Source organism: Triticum aestivum, chromosome 5B, assembly GCF_018294505.1.
Source record: "Triticum aestivum cultivar Chinese Spring chromosome 5B, IWGSC CS RefSeq v2.1, whole genome shotgun sequence".
Taxonomy (NCBI): Eukaryota; Viridiplantae; Streptophyta; class Magnoliopsida; order Poales; family Poaceae; genus Triticum; species Triticum aestivum.
Genome location: NC_057807.1, coordinates 538,279,942 through 538,305,217, shown reverse-complemented (window position 1 = coordinate 538,305,217; position 25,276 = coordinate 538,279,942). Strand labels below are relative to the sequence as shown.

Sequence of the window (25,276 nt, the reverse complement as noted above, 5' to 3'; positions counted from 1 at the left end):
TCACCACTGTTGCTGGAATCCTAGCCTAACCAATCTACAGCATCTATCAGTTACCATACCGTGAATTTTTCCAACTCATTAGTGTTCATTTTAAACAGATGTACCATCCTTCCAAGTAACAATATACACATTATAGGAAGACCCATCCAGATGTAACCATTTGATTGAATTACACTTTGATCACTGGGTACATGAACCGATCTCATCTATGAATCGCAGACAAATATGATAGGGCATAGCTGAAGTAAAATTATAGAAAATTCAGGTAGCTTAACGGAACATTTAGGTGACTCAAAAACAATCCAAGTCTTAATCCTAGAGCTTCAATAGTAGTCTCTTCCTGATTCACTTTATGCACCCGTTGCTGGCCACAATCTCCGGTCCCGGGGTACCCCTGCAAACGATGGTTCAGCCGGAACAAGGCATGTGCTGGTTTGGCATGGCAATGAAGGTGGCACGAAGCAGGCCCTAGGGTAGTAGTGGGCATGCAGGCGAGCATTGTTCAAGTAGATGGCGTACGACAGCGCCCAGGTCATGCCTGGCAGGGACCAATGGGATGGTGCTCCATCATGCGCAGCTTGTGGTTGTGCACCTTCTGGTGGCTAGCCTGCCTCCGCACGTTCGTGAAAGTGCGTGAGCAAAACCTACACTCGAACGTGCCCTCCTACACCTCCTTGTTGGAAGACGATGATGAGTCGGCGGGGAGGGTAGACGTGGTGGAACCAGAGGAGGACACCATTTCGTCGGATGTTTTGGGATGTGTACTAATATTTTTGTGTGCTTGCTTGTAGTCTATGGTGGGATTTTATAGCTATGCAGCGGGGTGAGGGATGGGTCATGTGCTAGCTAAGAATGGAAATAAACACTTTTTCGATAAACATGATAGCGTTATTTGTAGGAGTGAAACCATTTGCATTCTCCATATAATTACTCATTAATACCTCCTAACTATATGTATTTCCTCTAAATGACATCACATATTCAGTTTGCATCCATTAAAATTGTTCTCTGTTATTCTTAACAAAGTTGTTCTTTCTCTCTTCTCATTCAAAAAAAAAAACTATGTTAGACTAATAAACTTGTAATGCTACAGTTGTAGAGTCTACTTCCACTACACAAAAATCATAATATGTTGGTTACTAAAACTACTCGATGAAGCAACATTGAACTCGGCAAACCATTGAAATAATTTTATCACAATATGCCATTAGCATGTCAATGAAGCATGAGGGTGCTGCCAGTCGGAGAACCATTGAAATGCAGGTCCGTCCTAGCTAAACTGCGTTAACCTCACGTCAACCACATATTACACTCTCTTCCGCGAAGACAATTGAGACTGGTACACACCGTAGCTTTAGAGACCGTTCTATTAGAGCATCTCCAGCAGCGCCCCTAACAAGGCCCCCCAGGTGATTTTTCGGCCGCCGACGCCAAAGAATCGGCCCAGTCGCGCCCCCAAGGGCCCAGTTTTCGCCGGCTCGGAACGAAATTGGCGCCGGCGGACCCAACCCGAACCCGGCGCGCTGGGGGCGCTCGGGGGCGCCGGGCGAATCGTTTTTGGCGCGAAGAGCCGCGGGCCCCCCTTGCCAACGACTCACCTCTCTTCTCGCCGCTTCTTCGTCCTCATCGCCTCGTTTCCCGCGGCGAATCAATGCCAAAGCTGCGCGCGCTGCCGCGCCGGTCAGCCTCCATTGATGCCTCACGTGCGGCGCAGTGAAGGCCGGGCGACGCGCGTCCCCTCGACCGCCACGCGTAACGCGGCGGCCACGCATACTAAGCCGACCCCAGCGCGCCGGAGACACGCACAGAGCCTCCACCGCCGACGCGCCCATTTCTCCCCCCTTCCTCCCTCTCCTCCTCTCGCCGTCTCCAGTTCAGAAGATTGGCCGAGCGCTTCCCAGGCGACGGCGCGGCGGCGAACGGCTTCGGCCGCCGCCATCTTCACGAGGACGAGTCTCGCCTCCTTTTCGAGGCCGAGTACCCGGTCCCGCCGGACATGCGGGTGCCGGGGGCGTGGAGGATCAGCGTCGGCGGCGTGCCGGTGCCACCACCGCCCACCGGGGCGGCGCGGCATGCGGAGATCGCACGTATCTGCGCGTCCCTGCCGTGGGCGGCGAGGGAAGGCCCGCAGTACACCCCCGACAGCCCACTCTGGGAGCCCTACTTCCGCCGCCGCCACGCCGAACAGCTCGAGGCGACGAACGGCGTCGAGCCCTCCGGCAGGCTCAACTCCGAGGGTCGGCGCCGGTGGTGGGGCGTGCCCGGCCGCACGTTGGAGGCCGTCCTCGAGTACATCGAGGGCGGCAACACGCCGCGCCTCGAGTACCCCCCCCCCCCCCGCCTTCTCTCACCGGCGTGGGAGCTCGTGGACGTCGAGGCGCATGGAGCGTCCCGGGGCGTCCTCCTCCTCGTTCGGCCGTTCGTCCGGCTCTCCCTGCCTCCGTCCCGTCAAGCCGGAGCCCCAGGACACGCCTGTTAGCGCGCGCACCCGCAGCTCCGGCGTCTGCATCGGCGACTCCACCCCCCCTCCGGCCGCTTCGTTCTCGTCGATCCCAAGCCAGAGCCCGTCCTCCCGCCGAAGTACGAGGAGATAGCCCGGCGCGGCTTCTCCAACGAGGACGCCCTACAGTGGGCGCGGGACGACTACCTTCGCGACGAGATGGCCCAGCAGCGCCGGGCCCTGGAGGAGCTAGAAGCCCGCAAACATGGGCGCGAGGACGAGCACGGCGTCGTGATCCTGGACAGCGACGATGACGAGGAGGACGCCCCTGGACCGTCCAACCCGCCGCGCCAACCGGGGGAGGGATGCAGCAGGGACGGTGGCGGCGGACACGGCGACGATGACGACGACGGCGGCGGCGGCGACTACACGCTGTTCTACATCCTCCTTGGCATGTAGAACCGCAAGGGCGGCGAGGAGCGGCGAGGGAGACGGCGACGAGCGGCGATGGAGATGGCGAGGAGCAGCCCCTAGTAGTTTTTTTCTTTTTTGTAAAATATGTTTAAATTTGAACAAACTCGCCAAAGTTTGCGTTGAATTTGTGTCGTGTTTGTGCCGTATTTAAGTTTTTCAAAAAAACGTGGGCGCCGCGACTGGGGGGCATCACACCCCCAACTCGCGGTTTAACGCCGGTGCGCCCCCAAGGGGCGATTTTTAGCCCCTCCTGGGGCTGGGGGGGGGGGGGGGGCAACGGCTGGAGATGCTCTTAGATAGCCCTTATTCAATTACCCTGCTATCTGGGACGTAGATGGAGGACGCAGTGGTGGCGGACCATTCATGCTTGTCGAGATGCCGTTGTTGGCATTTTTGTCTTCTTCTTTTTTCTTTGGGCTTGTTGTGCCGTTCGCCCAGACGGTTACCTTGTGATCGATGTTCATGCTTTATAACATAAAACGGGGGAAAACCCTATTTTGGAATTACCCTGCTATCCAAGTCATAACGAATTGTACACGTCAAAGTGATCTATGACAAATCAATCTCATGATTGTAGGTTTGACATGTATAGATAATTGAAGAGTTGTCAAAGGCAAGGGCGAAATCCCTTCTCGCCTTACCGATGCTGCTAGAGGTGACACTTGCGGATGTCATGACCTGCTTGGATGCGGTGCCATGGCCTTTCGTCAGTGTCCCTCTTCGAGCACCAGGGTATACCCAAGGTCCGGTTGCCCAGATCAGATGACGACGGCGTCCCAAATCAAATTCGGAAGACACGATTGAGGTACGAATAGTGTAGTTTTGTGCTTTTGTCTTTTTCAAACACTATTTATTCATGCAGATTTGTCTTTTTTATTTTGGATCTGAAATTTCTAGGGATTGTAGACACATGTCCTATGAACATTCAAGCAAAATGTAGCGGATTCCGTACACACACAAAAACCACCAGCCCACGACATGCTGGTGCTGACAAGCGGGGCCCATGGCACAACCTCAGGCTGACCAGCAGGGTCCACATCGACCTCAATAATCTGGGGGCATCATCAAAGTGTAAGAGCTCCAAGAAATCAAACCATTTCTAGTCCAGCATCCAGGGCTAATTAACCATTTAACTACTACAAGTCCATCATCTGAGTTTCAACTTATTGCACAAACCGAAAGGCACTATAGCCACTTGGTAAAGTTACGCACCTAGCTACTACCGGAGAGTGCTCCCAGCAAACAATGGCAGCCAAACAGAGCCCCCGACCGGTCATCAGACGTCGTCATCATCGACCACCAGCACGCCGCCCTCGTCTGCCGCGGTGCGCCGCAGTCGCTCGATCGCCTTCTCAACCTAAGCACATACATGACATAGCCGTGTCATTGCCATGAGCACAGCGAGAAACAGAAGATTCAGCTGAAATAATCATGCATGGAATTGGAGGAGGGCGAGCCCACCTCGCTGTCCCAGTTGGTCCTGGCCGTGATGACGATCAGAGCCACCGTCTGGACCGCGACCCCTATGATCAAGCCCCACCAGATCCCCTGAATTACCACAAACAGATGCAATTGATCATCAGACCTCTGGAAAAATATGTTGCAAGGTAGAGGTTAACTCACTGAAGATGAAATTAGCGCGGGAAGCTAATTAGCTTACAGCTGCTCCCAGGCTTGTTTTGAACCCTAGGATGCATCCAATCGGCAGCCCAATGATGTAGTAAGCCCCGACGTTGACATAGGCAACTATGACCTGCCACCCGCTCCCGACCGCGACTCCTGCAGAGATTCCAGGAGTTTAGTTCCTTTGGTCAATGCAAACTAGGTAATGTATGATCTCTGACGGAATGTCAGGTGTACCTGAGAGGATTGGCTGAATCCCATTCAAGAAGATGCTGATGGCCAGCAATGGCATCAGAGCGATGACGGCCTCGATCACCGTCGTGCTACTTGTGTAGAGGGTGCTCAGCGGGTACCTGAGGGCCATGACTACGATCGTGGCGAGAATGCTGAAGGCGATGCTCGCCGTGACGACCACCATGACCGACAACCTCGCGACCTTTGGATGGCCAGCGCCAAGCTCGTTGCCGACGCGAATGCTGCACAATACGTTGATGCAAATGTTTGATCAGCACGGGCAAAATTGGTATACATCCTGGTAGTGGTAGGTCTCGTTCATTTGCACTGACCTGGCCGCATAGCTCAAACCAAGCATGATTTGGAAGTCCCAGTTCCAGTAGTTGATGCTGAAACAAGTCAAAGAGATAGCGATGCATGTTATATCTTATGTGTGAATATGAAGATACGATCAGACATTAAAACTTCCAACCAGTCTGTAACTATAACATGGGCTGAATCATGGAGCGGCGTACCAGATAGAGAGTGAATCAAGAGCTATCTCTGAGTTGGGGAGGAAGCCAGTCAGAAGCACAAATCCTTGCACGTACCAGACCTCCAACCTGAGCAAGAACACAACGACGCCTGACATAAACAAGCAAGAACTACCAAACAGTTAACTAGAAATGGCTGATAAATTCACTCACGCTAGCATAACAGCCGACGCGAAGGCAAGCTTGGCGTATCCCAAGAGGCCTCTGAAAGCGAGCATGGACAGCCCAGTCCACGTCTCCTTACAAGCTGGGCTCCAGATGATGTACGCCCATGTCAACGCCACGAGCACCCACCAAGAGAAGCTCAGAGTCAAAGCCGCGCCGAGAAGGCCAAAGCTGAGCACGAATACAGCGAGCCACGAGATGAAGATGTGGAAGACGAGCACAGCAAGCACCATGTACGCCACGGGGTTGACGATGTTCTGAGCCTGCAGGAACCTCTGCATCGGGCAGAAGAGTGCAAACGCAAGCAGCTGCGGCACCAGCCCACGAGCATACAGCTGCCCCGCCACAGCCACGTCCTCAGTCTGCCCAATGAGCCGCAGGAATGGGCCAGAGTACCAGTAGAAGAAAGCTATGGCGACGGCTGTCACAAACTGGAGGACGAGCGCTCTCTGGCAAACAACGCCCATCGCCCTGTACCTCCTCGCACCGTAGGCCTGGCCGCACACAGTCTGCACTGCAGTCGACATGCCAAGCTGCATTCCGCATACAAGTGAGAAGATGTCATTTCTAAGCAGCACAAAGGACTATACTACATAGTGCAAGAACGAGCGCAGGTAGTTACCATGATGCCGTAGGCAAGGCCCTGGATGCCGATGTTGGTGATGGAGGCCCCGGCGAGCTCGAGCTCACCAAGGTGGCCAACGAACATCTGCGTGACAAGGCTGAGAGTGAAGCTGAAGAGCGTGATGAGGATGGATGCCCATGAGATGCGCCACAGGTTGCCGGCCTCCCACAATGCCAGCCGCGACAGCACATCGAATGGCACCGGCTCCCGCCGCAGCAGCTCCTCCGAGGCGGCTGACTGGTCATCGATGAAGTCCAGCAACGGCGCCGTCGCAGCGTCGCCATCTCCCTCCATTGTCTCCTCCCCTTAAGTGTTTCACTCAGTCTAGTTCATTATGGACCAAGCCCTTGTGATGCTGATATATGCATGAACATGTTACTGTTCAGTAGTTGCAGCTAACTAACCTTCAGGTTCCATACCTACCAGTCTATTGACTGGTTGTGAATAGGTTGGTGACAGGTACAGGGGTATGAGCATGAAGCATGAAACGTTACCAACTGAACACAAAACTAAATCTGTCAGTTTTAGGTAGAAGAAAGTGAGTAAGCTTTCCAGTATGTAATGCATCTGTTTCTAACAATCAGATCAAATCTTAAACATTCTTGCCAATAAATACATGATACATCAAAATGTCAAGACAGCAATAGCTTACATTTCTTGTTTCAGAAGACCTCTTTCTAAAAACTTAACTATAAGCTTTCCAGCAGCTGGTTGTTTCTCTAAGGTCAGCTGATTGTCAACTTCTCGACACAATTTAATATCAGGAATTAAATTTCTCTGAAACATCTGGCACGCCACATTGTAGGACTGAACTGCGAGACCTCTATTAAGAAAACTCTCCATCAGAATGTGGCATGTCTGAGCGTCTCTCTGTGAGGCAGTTCTCAGTACCTTGCTGAGGAGACTGTAAGCTTCATTTATTTTACCTAATGCACATAGCTTCTCAATGACCTGATTGTATACACTCTTAAGCTCTTGTCTTGCTAACATCTTATCCAGTACATCGAGTAAGTCTTCCACTGTACCTTTCTCACAGTATCTATGTATCACTGTCCTGTATGTAACAAGTGTAGGGACAATTCCTCTATTAAGCATTTTCTTCACAAGCTCTGTCGCTTCTTTCAGCCGACCTTTCTTTCCCAAAGCATTCACAACAACAGTATAAGTTACAACATCTGGATGCCTGTTGCTGAGATACAAGTCATCCAACAAAGACAGCGCTGATTCCAAATCCCCCTGCCGAGAAAATCCATGAATTACAGTAGTAAAGTTGATAACATTAATGGTACAACCTTTGCTTTGGCACTGCTCCATGAAGTCTTTGGCCTCCCCCGGTTTTCCTTCCTTACATAACGCATGGATCAGTAAGTTAATCTCCACAGTAGTGGGAAAGAAACCCTTCTGCAACATCTGGGCAACGACATCACATGATTCCTTTAGTTTCCCTTCTCTTCTAAACCCATGCATTACAACACTGTATGTGATATCACTGGGAGTCCACCATTCCTCTCCACTGTTGTTTAGCAATTCCCAAGCCTCTGAAGTTTTCCCAGCTTTGCAGAGACCATTTAACAGTGCAGTATGCGTGACTATGTTTGGCTTGCAGCCATTCTTATACATATGCTTCATCATCTTTCTTGCTTGATCAATTTCCCCGATCCGGCAGAACCCATCAACAACGGCGCTATATGTCACAACGTCAGGGTGACATTCTTTTGAGATCATCTCACTTACAATCTCTTTTGCCTCAGCCATCCTCCCATTCAAGCAGAAAGAGTGCACAACTGCACTATATCCAACCTCATCAACACGGAACCTTTTCCCCTCTGACTCCCTCAAGAACTCCAACGCCTCATCTGCATGCCCATGCTTTGCAAGCACATGGATAAGCATGTTATATGTGACCTGATCTGGAAATAGACCCGCATCATTCCTCATCCTCCCAAGCAAACCCCGCACCTCTGCCACCCTCTTCTCCTTGCACAAGAAGCCCATGGCTGTATAATAGGTAATCTTATCAGGTGGGCACCCATTTTGCAGCATTACACCGATCATCTCTAGCGCCTCAACAACCCTCCCCACACTACATAACCCCTTGATAAGGCAATTGTATGTGATTACATCCGGCTCGACCCCAACACGGCGCATCCGCTTGGCAAACTCTAGCGCCTTGTCAATGCGCCCGGCAAAAATAAGCACATTCACTGTCACATTGCATATAGATATGTCAGGTGCGCACCCGTCCTTCTGCATGAGTTGGAGCACGCGCATGGCGGAGCGGAGCTTCCCCGCGCGGCTGTACGAGAGCATGAGGTGCGCGAACTGCTGCGTCCCGCGCCTCATGCGGCGGCGGATCATGAGGCGCATGACACGCCGGGCGGGGTCGTGGAGCCTGGTGCGGCTGAGGAGGCTCAGCATTTCGTCGAACACCTCCGGGGCGTGACGGTAGCGCCACTGGCGATCTGCCCAGCGGAAGAACTCGAACGCGGCGCGGGCGTCCGTCTGCGCCTGCGCGCGGAGCACGGCGCGGACCTGCGGCGGGGAGAGCACCCGGAGCAGGTGCCGGAGCTGCGCCTCCAGCTTCGGGGTCCACGAGCCCCGGAGCTCGAGCAGCTTGCAGGTGTCGCGCACTTGGCGGCTGCGCGACTCCTCCTGGAGGTCATCGTCGTGGGGTATCTCGTTGACGACGGACGCGGGGGCGAGCTCTCCCGCGGCGGCCGAGGAGGATGCGGCAGTGGTGCACAGGCGGCGGGGTTGGAGGAGGAGAAATGTGTTTTTGCTTAGATGCCCAGCCATGGCGCCTGCTCGCGTGCGCGGGAGGAAATGCGATTGGTTAGGAAGGCGATTGACAATGGCCGGAGGGTGCCGGCGGCGGCGGCGGCGGCGGGCGGCAGGTCACTGGCCGGCGATGGATGGGCCGGAGCAAGCGGTGTGGGGGTCACAGCGTCAGGGCAGCCCACATAGCCTTTCTGCTACGATGTCCAGTAGTTGTAAGCTTTTGAAATACCAGGCTTCTCCATCTTCAACTCTTTTCATCGGGCTCCACCCTCGTTTTGCGCTGTTTTCTAAAAGCAACTCTAGCAAAATCGTCATATTGACAGCCTCCAAATGCTCATGAAGCGAGCCTGCCTTGATAGTGTGCAAACTTAGAGTCTTCGTATTTGCTGCCTCTTAGTTATGGTTGAGGAGAAGTGTGGTTTGTATTTATGGATGGTCAATAGTTGCTGCCCATGGTGGCGGAGTTGGCTCGTCGCATAAGATGGTTTACATCAAGTATAGGAAAAGGCGCGAGGACGTCATATTTGGTGGTCTTTCTTGATTTTCCTGTTGGGCGGTGATGAATATGAAGTTCGGATGGCCTTTTTCTAACACGAGAGGATCAGGAAGGATGTACCTCTGGTGCACCAATTATCATGCCTATGATAAACGCTGGGGAGCCAGATGTAGAAAGGACAACTACTGAAAGTGTATAGGTAGTTTATGTGCCATGCACTATGCCTGGTATTTAATAAAGAAAATGAACACACTTTTAATTCATTGATGGAACATATTTCAGCCAGTTATGCTAGATATTGACTAATGTGTTTGAAAGTTATTTTTATACGCTCACCACTAAATTTAGTAAAATCAAAACCTCGAGGGTATAAAACTGCATCGAAGCGTCTGCATAAAGCTTTTGGTACACACGATTCTTTACTTTCAGCTCATTTCTCTAAAAGTTTCTCAAAATATCTTGTGCAGTTTATTCTTTAATTTGGCTAAAATTAGATCTGAGGTAGACACGGATGCTTGGTGACGACATGAGTACTAGCTAGGGTGCACCTGTGGTGTGAACACCGATCCATAATATATGTTATAATAAATTCAAGGCATACCATTGATCATCCAAGGACCAAGCAATCACACGAGCACGACACCGAGATTTGTTAACGAGGTTCACCGGTATAGCTACATCCCCGGGGCCTGACTACGGACGCTCCTCCCCGTGACACCGTCACAATACCGCACCCGGTCGCCCTGGACACCGGCACATGCCGCCGGCTTCCCCTGCGTTCCGGTGCTATTATGTTGGCATAGGCTACATCGTGTGTCTAGCCCCGATATATATGAGAGGCCTAGGACACAAGTGTCCTACTAGGACACGACTCCATATCCTATCTAAACACAATACTACTCAAAGTCCAACTGTAACCTACCTTGTACACTATATTCGACACAAGTCCAACAAACTCCACCTTGGCGAATATACTCCATCATCCTGGATTTGTCCATGCGTCAAACTTTCATGTACATTGGACTTGAGCTTATCCTATGAGTATCGCTGCTACTCCAAAGACTCCATGTGACTCCACCTGCAACTTGTAGTCCCTTCTTTTCTTGACCACAGTCAACACTCGAGCAAAATTAAGTTCCTTGTTACTCTAGTTTGTGCTCCCAACTTTCAGAGTATCCATCCAACGCCATCATACACTGATCAATGACCTGCGTGAAAGTGAACAACTCATATATTGGGTGTCACACATAAGAGTTACCTGAACTCAACATCACCGCTCCTTTCTTGACCGCCTGTCTGAAACTTAAAGAAATTTCACCATTGCTTGTAGTCATCCTGAGTCAAATTCGCGGTTATCTCACCACATGTATGACCACCAGAGCCCTGGCCCGTCTCCATGTCCCGTGCATACCACACGCCTCGCTGCTATTACTACGTCGAGCCTCCGCTGTACTGGTCGAGTCTCAAGGGTAAAGAAACCACACCACTCAACCTCCACTGCAGAGTACCACCAATCATCACCGACCAATGATGAGTTTCACGCTTCCATTAGACCACTGGGCTCCAACCCGAACTGCATGTCACTCGCTTTTTTCCCGCCTGCTGAATAGGCTTCAGCCCCATCGACTTACACCGTAGCCCCTCAATCCAGCTCCATCTTCAACATGACTCCATGGTAGATGATCAATCCACCCCTGCGCCTCATCGACTTCAAGCTCCGTGTATACACCACCTTGAATCAATCCCGCGCCATAGTTTTGTCGAAGCCGCACAAGCCCTCAGGGCCTGCGCCACGTGTTTCCACGCCCAGAAGTCGGTCACCATCAGCATCACGCTTCTATGGCGTCGTCGCCGATCTCACCACCGTCTTCTGTATCAACCGACTCACGTCGATCCGTCAGACTGTCTAGTCCGACCCAGCCGAACTCATTCGACTGTACGACACACTCATCCGTCAGGCTCCCAAATCATCTTCCGCGAATTTCCATCCATCACACATAATTCCATCTTAACTGACATGACTCCCCGCAACGCCTTCAAACATCCTTGTTGTGCCATCCTTACACAAAACTCCAATGCTAGCTTTGCTTTGCCATGACTTGCTTTCCAATGGATGTTTATCCTTGATTGGATTTTCTCACGCTAGATGTGATTTGCCAGCTTATCTCCGTGTCAGTAGTGGAGACTCGGTCTCCTTTTTGTCCAAAACAAAATCTCGTCCAACGTGCGCATCACCAGGCCAAGCACACGTACACATCCGGCCCCTGAGAACTCGTACAGCCTGCTTGAGCCACCAGCTTTGGGTCGCTGCAGCTCAATTTGATGCCCTAGCGTCTGGACAAGCGCCACGCCCAGCCGAGCACGCGGACGCCTGCTGGCTGAGGGCATCTCCAGCCGCGCCCCCAACAGGCCCTCCCTAGGCATTTTTGTCGTGCTGGCGTCAAAGAAAGGCCCCAATCGCGCCCCCAGAAATCCGTTTTTCGCCGGCTCGGGCCAAAACTGGTGCCGGCGGACCCAGGCCGAACCCGGCGCCTTGGGGGGCGCTTGGGGAGCCGGCGCAAGCGAAAAAGGCGCGTGGGCCCACCCTGGAAGCGACCCGAGGGTCTTTTCCCGTCGTTTCTTGACGCTTTTCCCTCGCATCTCTCCCGCTCGCTCGCCTTCCTCCCGCCATTCTATCCCTTTCTCCCGCCAAACCCCTCCCGCTCGCCGCGAAGAAGCACGCCATGCCACCGAAAAAGTACGCCATGCCGCGCGCGGCGGCAACCGCGACTGGCGCCGTGGTCCAGCCGAAGCAGAGGAAGCCGAGGGCGCCGCCATCGAAGCCACCGGGCCTGTCGAACGCCGAGTGGAGGGTGGAAGTTCAGCGGCGCGAAGCGGTCACCGCCGACAGGCGGAACAGGGCCATAGCCAAGAAGGCCCGCGACAACGCGGCGCGCGCAGCGGCGTCTTCCTCATCGGTCGACCAGGCGGGGATGAATCCACCCATCGTCAGCCACGCCCAGTACGCGCCCTGGGGACAGCAAGGCGCCGGATCTCCATGGGGTTCATCGTCGCCCGGCTACGCCGACGGCGACGCGCACGGCGGGTTCAACCAAAACGTGACCTTCCCTCATGGTCACCCCGCTACACGCACGCCCTCGCCCGCCTTCGTCGGCGTGCAGTACCCTCCATACAACTACTCGCCGCCCGCCTCCTACGCGTCCACACCGACGCCCCATCTCTACCGCGGACCGCTACCCTTCTCGCACCTCGGCGACGCCGACGACTGGGAGCCGACATGGACGACATCATCGCGACAGGATCGACAGCAGCCGCCGAGTCTCCCGGGTTCGCCACCCAGGACGAGGTAGTGGACCTCAACGGCGACATGGAGGCCGAGCTCGGCTACGTCTACGACGACGACGCGCAGGAACCCGAGGAGGAGGAGGACGAGGAGGAGGAGGAGAAGGAGGAACCGGCTCCTGTTCCGACGAAGGGGCGCCAGAAGAAGAAGAAGCGGGCGGCTAGGTTAGGCAAACCGCGCATCAAGTAGACGTCCAAGGAGGAGGAATGCCTCGCCGAAGCATGGAAAGTCGTCTGCCTCGACCCGACCACCGGCGCGAACCAGAGCTTGGACACGTACTGGGACCGCATCAAGGCCGAGTTCGACGAGCGAAAGCTCGTCGACCCCTACTTCAAAGGTGTGTACATGCAGCGCGGCTCCAAGGCGATGGCGAACCATTGGGGGCATATCCAGTTGGCGTGCGACAAATGGCATGGAATCGTCGAGGAGGTCGCGGCTCGCCCGGAGAGCGGCGCCAGCATTGAGGATCAGGTACGCACGCCATTCGCCCGCATATCTTCGTCCCCTACGCCCGCCGCCCGCCAACTGTTTGTCTCTCCATGCAGCTGCTGCGTATGTTCGCCATGTATCGGGGCGACAACCAAGACGCCGACTTCAAGCACCTCCACGTCTACAAGCGCATTGACAAGTGCGAGAAGTGGGCGGAAGTCCGGCGTGCTGTCGACAAAGCCAAGGAGACATACAAGCCAGACGCGACAACCCCGGGCGCGTCAGAGGGACGGCCGGACGGCCACAAGATGGCAAAGAAGGGGAAAGCGCTGACGCAGCAACCACGCGAGTGCAGGAGTCCAGCGAGCATTGCCTTGCCGACGCCCAGGCCCGGGCCGTCCTACGCAAAGAGAAGACCGAGGCGCGGTGGTCGTCGCTTATGAAGAACAACGCCATCAAGCTCGACCTGCTCCGGACGAACGTCGCCGCAAAGAAGAGGAACACCGACATGGCTTTTCTGATGAGCGGGGCGGACATGCTCCAGAGCAACGACGAGAAGCTCAAGGCGTGGTACCTGGTGCAGCGCGGACTCATCCTGAACGAGCTGCCGACGGCAACGCCGATGACGCCCACGACCACATGGGCGCCAAGCCCGGACGGCGCCTCTACATCGCCGCCCAGCAGTGCCGAAGCCGCGCCGACGCAGCCCTGCGACGAAGCAGGTCCGACATCGATGAGCCCGCGCACGCCGACTCCGCCAACGCCTGGAGCCGACCAAGCCGAGTGAATCGTTGCGCACGGCGGCCCTCTGTTTTTTGTAACGCTAGACTACGTCCGATCGCCGGATTTGCAGCGTCTTTTGAGAGCGGGAACGACCAAGTTTGAATTTCCCGCATCCTGGGGCCGGCGCGTGGGGGCGTGACTGGGAGCTAGGTCGCCCCCAGGGGCCGAACTAGCGCCGGCACGCCCCCAGGCCGCTCTATTTAGGCGCCCTGGGGGGCCGAACGGCTGGAGATGCCCTGAGCCAGCTCAAGCCGCGCACCTCGCGCGGTACAACACAGCCAGGGCCGCCTGCCCTAGCGCTTTATGTACGCGTTCGCGCCGCTGCCAATATCCGCCTCCTGAGCCACCGCTTGCACGTGTTGCACTGTACGCTCGCCCGATCAATCTGATCGTCGCACGTCTCGCCTGATCCTGCTACAGGAACCTCCCCCGATTGCTTTTCTCCATCTCGCCGAGAACCACACCATAGCCGGCTGCATCTCAACTCGATACTTCCTTCTAAATCAACAATCCACAGCCTCCGAACAACCTATCTCATGATACCACTTGTTAGAATAAATTCAAGGCATACCGTCGATCATCCGAGGACCAAACAATCACATGAGCACGACACCGAGATTTGTTAACGAGGTTCACCGGTATGACTACATCCCCGGGGCCTGACTACGGGCGCTCCTCCCCGTGACACCGTCACAATACCGCACCCGGTCGCCCTGGACACCGGCACATGCCGCCGGCTTCTCCTGCGTTCCGGTGCTATTATGTTGGCATAGGCTACATCATGTGTCTAGCCCCGCTATATATGAGAGGCCTAGGATACAAGTGTCCTACTAGGACACGACTCCATATTCTATCTAAACACAATACTACTCAGAGTCCAACTGTAACCTACCTTGTACACTATCACTAGTGCAGAATTGGGCAATAGCACCGGTTCGTAAGGCCCTTTAGTACCGGTTCCATAACCGGCACTAAAGTGTGGGCACTAAAGGCCCCCCCTTTAGTACCGGTTTTGCACGAACTGGTGGTAAAGGGCAACCACGTGGCACGAGCCAGCTCCGGGGGCTGGAGCCCTTTAGTACCGGTTGGTAATACCAACCGGTACTATAAGGTTTGGGTTTTTTAGTTTTATGATTCCTTTTTCATTTAATTTTGTGTTTCCATTTTAAATTTTTTTCGTTTGCTGGTATTTTACGATACTACACATTGTACACGTTATGCATATATATATATATATATATATATATATATATATATAATTTCTAGTAGAATCAATCATGCATATATATATCATCAATGTCTCACAAACCACCATATTAATTAATTCACACATACACACATGTATTGCTAGCTATATACAATTTCTCCTATATATGCATGTTGCCTTCGGAGCCAGTGGCATTAGCCTAATTGGTGCCTTCGGAGCACGATGACAATTGGAAGTGGTTTTTATGGGGGCGGTAGCGGGTAATAGTATTCTCCCTTCGGATTTATGACCTGGTCGAGCAAAAATCCCGCTATTTTCTCTTGAAGTGCTTCTACGCGCTCCGTTTCTAGGAGCTTCTCCCGCACCTCTCTGTACTGTTAAGAAGGAGATCAATATGCATGTGTATTAGTTGTGTGACTAGATATCGATAATGGTGTAAAAATTGTAAATAGTGTTCTGACAAGCGTACCCATTCCTGTCTTTGAGATCTGCTCCTTTCGGACGCCATCATGCAAATGTTCTCGCAAACGCAGAATGCACACAGATCAGTCCCCTGCGCCTGCTTCAGGGCCTTTACGAGAATGGAATTTGATCAGATAATAATTAATCAAGCATGATAATTAAAGAGATGGCAGCTAGCTAGCTAGCTAGTCTCTACTCCTAATGTCTCAGTTGGTAGGTCGCGTTCCGGGTTTTATTTTCGTCCCACCTCACCCGGTCTTTCTTGGTACTTCTTTGGTACTTCCTCCCACCTCCCGCGAAAAGCCAAGAAAAACCCCATGATCGAGTCCCACACCCGCCCCCACGCGCCTAACCTCCCGTCGCACCCATCTGTCACGAACGAAAACAAACCAGCAAAATAAACCGGTGAAAATTAACCAGCGAAAAAAAATCACAAACCAACCACCCGCATGTACGACCGAGGTCTCTTGCCCTCGAGCGAGAAACAGTCGCCCAACTCTGTGCCCTCGTTCGCCGTCGCCGCCCTTCGTCCCCTCACCACCACCGCTAGATCCCTACGCTGCCGCTCGGTGCCGCCAGCCCCCGACCTCCTCCCCGGCTCCCGGCGCCGCCGGCCCCCCATCTGCTCCCCCGATCCCGGCGTCGCCCGGCCCTCACCTTCTCTCTCACTCTCGGCGGCGGAGGAGAAGGATGGCGACGACGGTCGAAGACATCGTTGGCGGTGGCGGCGGCGGCGGCGAATCTGGTAGAGCCCCTCTCTCTTCCCAAGCCTGCCCCTCTCACCCTCTTCCTCAAGCGGCAAGACCCCAGGGGGATGGAGGACTGACGACGCGGGCGTTGGTGCGCTGGCGTGTCGGTCCGGCGGTGAGAGGAGGACGCCCATCCCAGCCCGAAGCAGCATAAGGCAACTAAAAAGCGGAGCAGATCAAGCACCTGGGGTCGCCTGAGGCGGCTCGGTGCACCTCCAAGTGCGTCAGTAGCTGCGTCCTCCGTGGAGCCGGCGCTCCCGGCATCATCAGGCCCTTCAACGTCAGAAGGTAATTAGACCAAGGGATGAGTCATCGATGGATGGATTATGTCCAGCCATTCATTATCCCCATGCTTGTATATGTCAGCAATGCATCTGTTTTTGGTTTGCATTAGATTTGTATGAACTACTTAATTAGTATTGAGTCTCAATGGCATCTTCTCTTAGGAGCAGTTGATGGGGGAGATCCTAGCATTCTACATTTGGGGAGGTTTTAAATCTTTTTCTGTAGAGAAATTGATCCAGTCCTGAATATTAGATTAGTCTATTTTACAAGGTTGAGAGTAGCTCAAAAGATTCTCATAGATTCTCTACCTTTGCCCTCATGAAATAATTCTAAAACCAAATAGTGATGTCAGGTGTAAATTCCATGAACAATAGTTGGTTTCTGTAGTTATTTGTCAAATTTTTCATCATAGGGTTCTAGGATTGGTGACTAAGCAGGGTTGTTTTCTTTCTTTAATACATACAGGATTAGGTCATAACAGTGTATTTTTAATGATCATACCTTTAAATGTCACATGAAAATAGAACATATCCTAACTTTTCTAACCATTTTCTGTTATTTGCTTGAGGAACAAGCAACATGAATATTTGTATTCAAGCTCCCAACAAAGTTACTACTGTTGTCACAGAAACATAGTTCTGTTGTATGTATACTTAATTTCCCAAGATGTAGATTTTATTCTTATCTTACATGATATATTTTTTCTTTTTCTGCTTGTGAAAAAACTCAGTTTAAAAAAAAATAGGTCCTCATTCTAAAGGAGTAACTTCTTGAACCAGCAGTAGATATTGTGTCGGGAAGGACGAGGAGCAGGAGCATTGGTTCAGATTTTCCCTGTTGGCCTTGTGTTTGTTTACCGATTATTGGCTTGACATGAAGATTGATCAGGTGCGTGGATGTCATGTGCATGTTCTTCTTAGTTTCAATACACTTTAACTGGATTATACCAAGTACTCCGAGTACTTGCTCTTGTAAACTGACACTACGTTTTTGTTTGCATTTTAACCCTTGTTAGTATGTTTTCCAAGCTACATGGCATGTTGCAACGCTCTTCGGAGTCAAACCCTTGGGATGGTCCCTCAAACATGATGGTCTAGCTATTACAAATTAACCAAGATCAGCAGGACTAAGAAAATACATATTTGACACTATTTGAGATGGTCCCTCAAACAGCCACGCCGCCACACCTGCCGACCCCTGTGCAGCACACCCACCCCTGCGCTCGGCCACCGTGGCGGCGGCGGCCCGGCTCCAGCGTGCCGGCGGCCGTGGCGGAGGCCCCGGAGGCGGTCGTCGGGGCGGGCGGCGCGAGGTGGGAGCCGATGGGCGCGTGGGAGTACTACGACTACCGGTGGGCCATCTACGGCGACATCACGGACAAGGCCATCCTCGTCGACGCCGCCGACACCATCCTCGCCCCCACCGAGTCCATGGCCCAGGTCGGCCTACGCCCTTCCCCCATATACCACAGCTCCAATTCATGTTCCTCTGTTTGTTCCACTCGATTCTGCTGGCCGTTCCCATGGTTGACGGAGGCTTGCATGTTTTCTATGCGGTGCACACGCTGAGACAATGCGTGGCGTGTGGATCGACCTGATCCGTGCTCCCGTAGCCCGTTCTGTTCATGTATGTTCGTAGATTCGGGTTGTGAGAACCTGGGCAGATTTGTTTCTGCTGTTCATTTCTGGGTTGTGTGGATTTGTTTCTCCATGCATAACGAATTACTAATAAAAATCTCCCTTTCCTCTGTTAATTGGGTATGCATATGGTGGTTTGATTAATATGGCTTGTGTTCTGAATGTTAATTCAGGTGTATAGAACAGTAGGCGAAAAGTATGGGGTGAAGTACTCGGAGGATGAGATCTTGATGAGGACCTCGAGGCCTCGGAGAGCCCCTCCGAACAAGACGTGCACAGGAGCTCTGCCTTGACGGGGAAAGCAGCGAAGTTGGTGCAGTGGCGAATGTGGGCGGGGTCGGCCGTGGAGGGAGACTTGCTGGTCGGAGCAGCAGGAGCAAGAAGGTTGAGGCGGTTCAGGTTCGTCTCTATCATCCTCCCCCCTCTCTTTCCCCCCTTGTCTCATGGATGAGGTCGTTGGTGCACGCAAGGAGTGGGTCGAACACGAATCGTAGCAAGAGCAAGGAGCTGGACGTGGTTCATGGTTTGCCTTTAGTTCCTCTCTCTCTAGATCTCTAGACATGGGTCTTTTTGTCCATATACTGAACCATGAAGTTGTAAGTTCATGTTCTTTATATTTGTACAGATATTTAACTGCATTAGTGAATGTTCTGGGTCTGATACAGCAGCTAAGCTTAGGTGATTCCTCATGTTCTATGTGGATCGCATAGAAAATAGAAATCCTAATTTCTGAAAATAGACTGAATCATGTATATATTTGCAGGGCAAGACAAGAACATTTAGTTGGATCCAGAGTATTGAGATTGCAGAGGACTCAACAAAGGGTCTGCACTTATTCTATAAATTCAGTATCACGTTAGTGCCTCTGTTTAGTGATTATATAGAACTACCTTTTGAACTTGCAGAAATTGAATGCATATAAGGATCGAGGACCTTTACATTGGATGCATGATGATGATCATCCACCGAGCAGCACATCATCTTGGAAAAGCAGATGCGAATTTCTGCTAGGTTTCCTTCTCCGGTTGTCCCTCCCATCAACTCTCTCAGCTCCCAAACCATTAACCCCGTCCTGGTTGTTTCTATATTTTCTTTTTGTTTTGTTTTTACCAATGCACTTTTCTTGACATGTTTTAGTGTGTTCCTTCCTACGGCCAGCTCGACCATTTGCTCCGGAGGGAGTTTTTAGCTCAGAAGGAGCAAATAATTTGAGAATGCATTGGTCTTTTCTGCAATCTGTTGTTCCTAAGTCATAACTTGTTCCTTTTCTTTTTCTTAGCTGCATGTTTTCATCCAAGTCAGAATTTTTATGTGCACTTGAGAACTAACCATGCTTGTACAGAGACATATAATACAGCACATTCGTTCCATAGGTAGGTGTAGGGTTAACCAATAATAATTGCCTCCTTTTTATTTTCTAAAACTTACATTCGAAATATGTCCCTTTAGGGTGTCCCCTAGAGTGTACAACATACCAGTATGCAAGGACTAATCAGTAGTCTTGTATGATTTTTTTTGTGCTTACATGTCTAAAATTTGTTAAGGTGGATGTCAAGCATGCTTTAGTTGTAGATTCCCTAAGTTCACTGTTTGATTGTCGTAAAGCGTCCACGTATAATAACTTTTGTGTGGTATAACCCTTCAGCTTATTAGTTGACCGTTTACATGTTTGAATAACCTTACCTCATGCTAAAGCCGAAAAGGTGGTCGGGTAGAGAGTCTCAACTCACCATTGGATCAAAACTATTTAGTAAGCTATTGTTCTCTATTTTCCCAGCGAATGAGCACAAATTCAGAAGGGTACACAAAAGAACCCATGTACAAAGTCTCTACTCTTTTACCAGGCTATCCACCGTCTACACAGCAGGATTCACAAAGGATGCTAGCAAAGTGATAAAATTTGGATGTTTTTTGGAACTATAGCATCACAAGCCCAATAAGAGAAAAGGCAAACATCCTGAAGAATGCATTAGGATAATGATTTTACCTTGGGGTTATACTCTGCATTGCGTGCCTGGAGAGCTATTGCTTCCGGTTCCAATTTACAGTCCAGGTTGACCGTCAACACAATATTCTTGTCATCAAATCAGACACCCGAAAGCAGAGTATACTCGGGAGAAATCAGACCAGTACATAGCTCTGCTCCATACTGTCAAGCAACCATATAAAATATCAGTTCCAAAACAAGGAAAGAGACAATTTCTTGGAAAGAAAGAAAAAATATCATACATGATAAAATAGTGCTGACAGAACAGATTTCAACTTAGTAACTTATAGAGTTACACTTCAGAAAGCGCCGTGAGAATATGTGAGGCCCTGAAGCCTGATAGCCAGTTTCAAATAAACGTAAGATCTCAGTGCTCCAGTTTTAATGTGAAAAGGGTACTGATATGCTTTTATATACTAGAAAAGCTAGGTATGAGATGCCTCTGGTATCTACGTACCACTGTGTAACTCTGGAGTGAGCCAATTGTAATCATATAGTAGATCACTACATTTTAGGCTTAGGGTGTGTTTCAGAGAGCTCCACCCCACCCTCGACTTCAGTTAACTTCCAAACTCCACTCTACTTCTAAAGTTCTAAACTCTCAAGCTACGTAAGCTGCAGATTCACATTACATGGAACATTTTTGTTTTAGTACCAATTACCCTTCTTTTTAATTTTTTTTACGGGTGGTTGCTCTAGGGCCTTCACTACTGCTATTTTCTGTTCTCTAAGAGACAAATTACGAAGCAAATCAAACAGTACAAATATATTAGAGGTTGTATTCATTAGTTCATGTATATCCAAAAGTTAATAATTATCACCCTAAGAGAAATTAGTAGTTATAGCTATCAGCAAGAATTCATGAAACCAACGGAAATCAAATATCATGTAGGAGTATATTGTTTTCAGTTTTCTTGTCGAACAACATTTATTAATAGTTCACCATGCATCACTCAGTTGATTTGGTACTACACACTGGACCGCTTGAACGTCTGAACAAGCACGAGGATAGCTTTTGAGTGTGGACCAATTGTCTGAATCAATTACTAGATGCTGCCTGAACTCTGAATAAAAATGCATAGATGCTCATGTAGCCTGAATTTTCATCAGGTAATTCCCCCATTCATTCATTCAGATCCATTCAACATCAACCGAATTGAAGAACACAGATTATATACAACCTGAACGAACACCACAAAAAGCGAAGAAATAGACAACCAAACAGTAATCAGGAATCCACCATGTCAGAATATGGAAACTCACCAATAGTAGACTGCTTTGTAGCCTCACTGGAACAGCTCGAGCGGCATGAGGAAGGAGGCAGAGCTGTGGCTGGATGCAAATGAGAAGGGCGACCGGGGAGATGAGGCCACCACGCGACGAGCAGGAGAGTCAGCAGCGCCACAGCGGACCGCGGCGGCCGGGGAGTGGGGCATGCGGCCGGCGGGAGCAGCTGACCTGCGGTGGCGGCAGGCCCCAAGATGCGTGACAGCTTCTCCCACGATCAGCTCTAAGGAAGGTAGTGCCACCTAGATCCAGATAGCGAGCTCTTCCGCCCATCCAAGTCGAATCTGACTGCCGAGGATCGCGGATCTGCGGCGCATGGGCTCGGTGCCTAGCAGTGGCGCGAGAGGTCGTACGGCGGCGGAGGGATCGAACCGTCGGGTGACGGCGCCGAGAGAGCGTTCGGCGAGATGAGAGAGGAAGAGAGTGAGGCAGTGACAGGAGTCTGCGTGAGTTTGCTTTTTCTTTTTCTAGAAACTTTTTTAACATACTGTGCAGCAGCGCCGTATCCGAACCGTCCGGTGCATCGCACGGCAAACACACAAGTGGTCGTCAAACAAAGGAAAAAAAATCTCTTCCACATGTTGTGCATTCTGATGTTCATTTTGCACCCCTCGCTGCAGTCTACTACGACTATGCTTTGCAAGATTGTTGCGAGGCTTGCCTTTCTTTGCTCTCCTATGTACAGTACGTGACTGCCAATTAGCATCATCATGTTATCGGTAGTAGGCCATCAATTTGCTTATTTATGCCAGTCGGTCCTATAAGCATCCATCTTTGAACTGTTCTATATAACAGATAGGGGAGCCTGTGTATGTTTGCTATATTCCAGTTTCCTGCTGAAGCCCAAACTAAAGCATTGTAATATTTTTTTTAAAGGTCATCCCACGAGGTACTTAATTTCACTGTGGTTATGATCATTTCATTTTTATTGGTTGTAACTAATTTGACTCACGCGTGATAGATTATGCCTGCACCCTTGAAGCTACATTTATATGGTCACGTAAATCACTGGTTGGTATTCTAAAGATATTAACTTCGACATATAAATCATTGGTTGGTATTTCAACGAGCCAGGACAGTTGAATACTTGAAAATCATTACTTGTATTATTTCTTTGTAATAACATCAAAGATAATGATTAGTGATAGTGTATTTATCTACCTAATTGCTTCATCCATTTTGCACGTTGAGTATTTTATAATGCATATATATTCTTACATATTGCACATAATAGCCTCATGCTAACGACATATATTGCTCGTGTGGGATAGTTACAATCTTTGTTCACTTGCTTAAATACCATGTGAATTACGCCAAAGACAACATATCTAAGTTATACATGAATTTCTTAAGCGTGTCAAAGTAGATATGTTACATCACTAAGCTGAATCATTGTTTTCTATACTTTATACAAGTACGGCCTGTTATAACATTTTGGCCATCGCGGGTGGCCCAAATTTTGGGGAGCCTAAGCTGGTTGCATGGTTAGATTTTGCGGAGTCTATTGGGCGCCGCTTGGATGTATGAGTGGCAAACACCGTGGGAATGAAGCTAAAGACAACTTTCCTGATATTGTTAAAGAATTTTTTAAGTGCATCATTTAGATATTGATAATTTGTAATAGATGTTTAGATGAAACATCGCTCAGTTTGTTACATGGACATGTCGTTAGTCTTTCTTTTTGTTATCAATTTTCATTGCAAAATGGACTTCAATTGTTCAGTAATTGTGTTCGTGTTATATTGTTTATGCATGTGAAATTTAACATGTAACTCTTGTAAACTTTGTCAAGAGCCCGTGGCAACGCACGGGCCCTCTACTAGTACTACTTAATTACTTACCTTGGGTCGAAACCATTGAAGCTTTTTTTTCCATTCGCCATCCGTGACGCTGATGAACCTTGCCCAAGCCCTGCCAGCCGACAAAGAAAATGAATAAAGGGGTTATTAAATAGTTCATATCATGAAATGACGAACTAAATAGGCCGAGATATATAGTTAATAATGATTGAAATTACCTGTTAACTATCCCAAACAAGATGTTATATTCAGTTTTAACTTTGAGTAGTGAGTCCAGTATTTCAACTGTTCCGTCGTCAACTTTAATGATACATAAGACCCAGTGAAATCTGCATGCACACACGTTTGCATGTCTTAATTAAGCGGGCATATGTAAGCAAAAACATGTAGCTAGCTAGTAGGCAAAAACAGAGAATTTATAGTACAAGACAGTGTGACTCACTGGAAGTTGTAAGGAAGTAGTATATCTTCATTGTATTTGAGGCGCTTCAAGAACTCTAGCATGTTGTCCTCTACGTCCTTTTGATGATGTCGATTTATCCGCCATGTGTATTCATTAATGGTGTTTGGGTCAATGAACCCAATGCAATAGCGTCCAGCTTTTCTCATTTCATACATCTTCATCCTGCATAATACCACAGAAAAGAATATAGTGAGGATAATTACAGGTAATGATTGATCAAAAGGATCACTACAGCTAGCTTGAGACTTAAATTACAGAAAGAAATCACTTACAGACAATAGCAACTGACGATAGATTTGTCGAGTGCGTCTTGATTGTATAACTGAAACAATTCAGAATACTCAACGGACAGAGCTTTCTCATGGAAGTAATGATCCTCCTTGACATTCACCATGAGGGACAATCGATTTGAAATCTTGGTAATGTTCATGTACCATTGATGCAATTCATACATTCTTGTTGGGAGGTTCTTGACCTTGTCTGGCTCGACCAAAGGTTGGCCCCGGACATATTTCCGTTTTATTTCATCCTCTCTAAGCACAGGCATGGGCTCGATCTCAAGGAGTTGTCCAACAGTGATTTTGAGAACTTCAGCCTGCATTATATGGTCCTCCGTTATTACCACATTGCCCACCTCAGGAACGTAAACTGTTTGCCCACAATAATATTGGGCGCACATACTATCACGTGTTGTTGGCACAACAAGCGAGGGGATCGATTGCGCCGCCTATTCTCCCAGCTGGGGAATGGTTTTCCTGCATTTTTTGACAGCTGCTTCTTGTTTGCTCGATCCTGAGCTCGCCTCCTTACGTATACGTGCTCAATTTAACTTCCTGATGTGGCGCTCATAGTCTGTGTCAACAGGCTTGGGAGCTGGTGGTTGAGCCATACAAATGAAGTGGTCAATCGTTTCCTCAGGCACTTTCTCCCTTGGCGGCGGTGGCGGTTTCGGTGCAAAATGGGCTTCCACCTCGGCCTTCGATATGGCTGCGATTTCCTCCTCGGACCTATCATAAGCCCTCTGCGGAAGAGGCGTGAGGCTTGGACCATATTTATATCGCTTGCCTCCGCCTGTACTTTCTGTACTACCTCGACTCGTACCGTTACGCACCATAGCTGCGGGGTGTCTCTTCTGCGATTGCTGAGGCGGCGGAGACGGCTGACAGGGCTGAGTTGGACGAGGAGGAGTGGCCGCCTGAAGCTGTGCCGGACTTGGAGGAGGAGTGGCCTGAGGTTGTGCCGGACTTGGAGGAGGAGTGGACGTCTGACGCTGTGGCGGACTTGGAGGAGGAGGAGTGGCCTGACACTTTGCCGGACTTGGAGGAGGAGTGGCCTGACACTTTGCTGGACTTGGTGGACTTGCAGGAGCGGGAGACTGCTGACTCGGTGGCAGACTTCGACGAGGAGTCGGCTGACGCGGTGTCGGTCGCCTTCGAAAGATGATGCAATCCTTTTTTCATAGGATGATACGATGGTT

The 25,276-nt window shown here is 50.3% G+C and overlaps 2 protein-coding genes and 2 long non-coding RNA genes across 5 annotated transcripts; 1 reads left to right on the top strand and 3 right to left on the bottom strand.

Annotated features, from left to right (window-relative positions):
- Positions 1-3,986: 3,986 nt before the first annotated feature.
- Positions 3,987-6,682, bottom strand: LOC123113027 (protein DETOXIFICATION 41). The gene is made up of 8 exons (XM_044534129.1): positions 6,092-6,682; positions 5,458-6,002; positions 5,287-5,373; positions 5,104-5,160; positions 4,775-5,013; positions 4,575-4,693; positions 4,376-4,462; positions 3,987-4,271 (listed from the first exon to the last, which is right to left on the bottom strand). Exons 1-8 carry the CDS (start codon positions 6,386-6,388, stop codon positions 4,191-4,193), a joined length of 1,512 nt encoding a protein of 503 aa, XP_044390064.1. The 5' UTR covers positions 6,389-6,682; the 3' UTR covers positions 3,987-4,190.
- LOC123113026 (pentatricopeptide repeat-containing protein At5g16640, mitochondrial) lies at positions 6,400-9,113 on the bottom strand. The gene is made up of 2 exons (XM_044534128.1): positions 6,747-9,113; positions 6,400-6,591 (listed from the first exon to the last, which is right to left on the bottom strand). The coding sequence occupies exons 1-2, from the start codon at positions 8,888-8,890 to the stop codon at positions 6,585-6,587; spliced, it is 2,151 nt and encodes a 716-aa protein (XP_044390063.1). The 5' UTR covers positions 8,891-9,113; the 3' UTR covers positions 6,400-6,584.
- Positions 9,114-15,603: 6,490 nt separating this feature from the next.
- LOC123113025 (uncharacterized) lies at positions 15,604-21,967 on the bottom strand. Its single transcript, XR_006455846.1, has 3 exons — positions 21,514-21,967; positions 20,251-20,412; positions 15,604-15,701 (listed from the first exon to the last, which is right to left on the bottom strand). It is a non-coding gene; the product is annotated as an uncharacterized lncRNA (long non-coding RNA).
- LOC123113024 (uncharacterized) lies at positions 17,216-19,498 on the top strand. 2 transcript variants are annotated; one of them, XR_006455844.1, is made up of 5 exons: positions 17,216-17,514; positions 17,642-18,065; positions 18,437-18,662; positions 19,027-19,087; positions 19,169-19,498. It is a non-coding gene; the product is annotated as an uncharacterized lncRNA (long non-coding RNA). The 2 variants fall into 2 exon arrangements; XR_006455845.1 differs by lacking the exon at positions 17,642-18,065 and having other exon boundaries at positions 17,220-17,514.
- Positions 21,968-25,276: the final 3,309 nt, after the last annotated feature.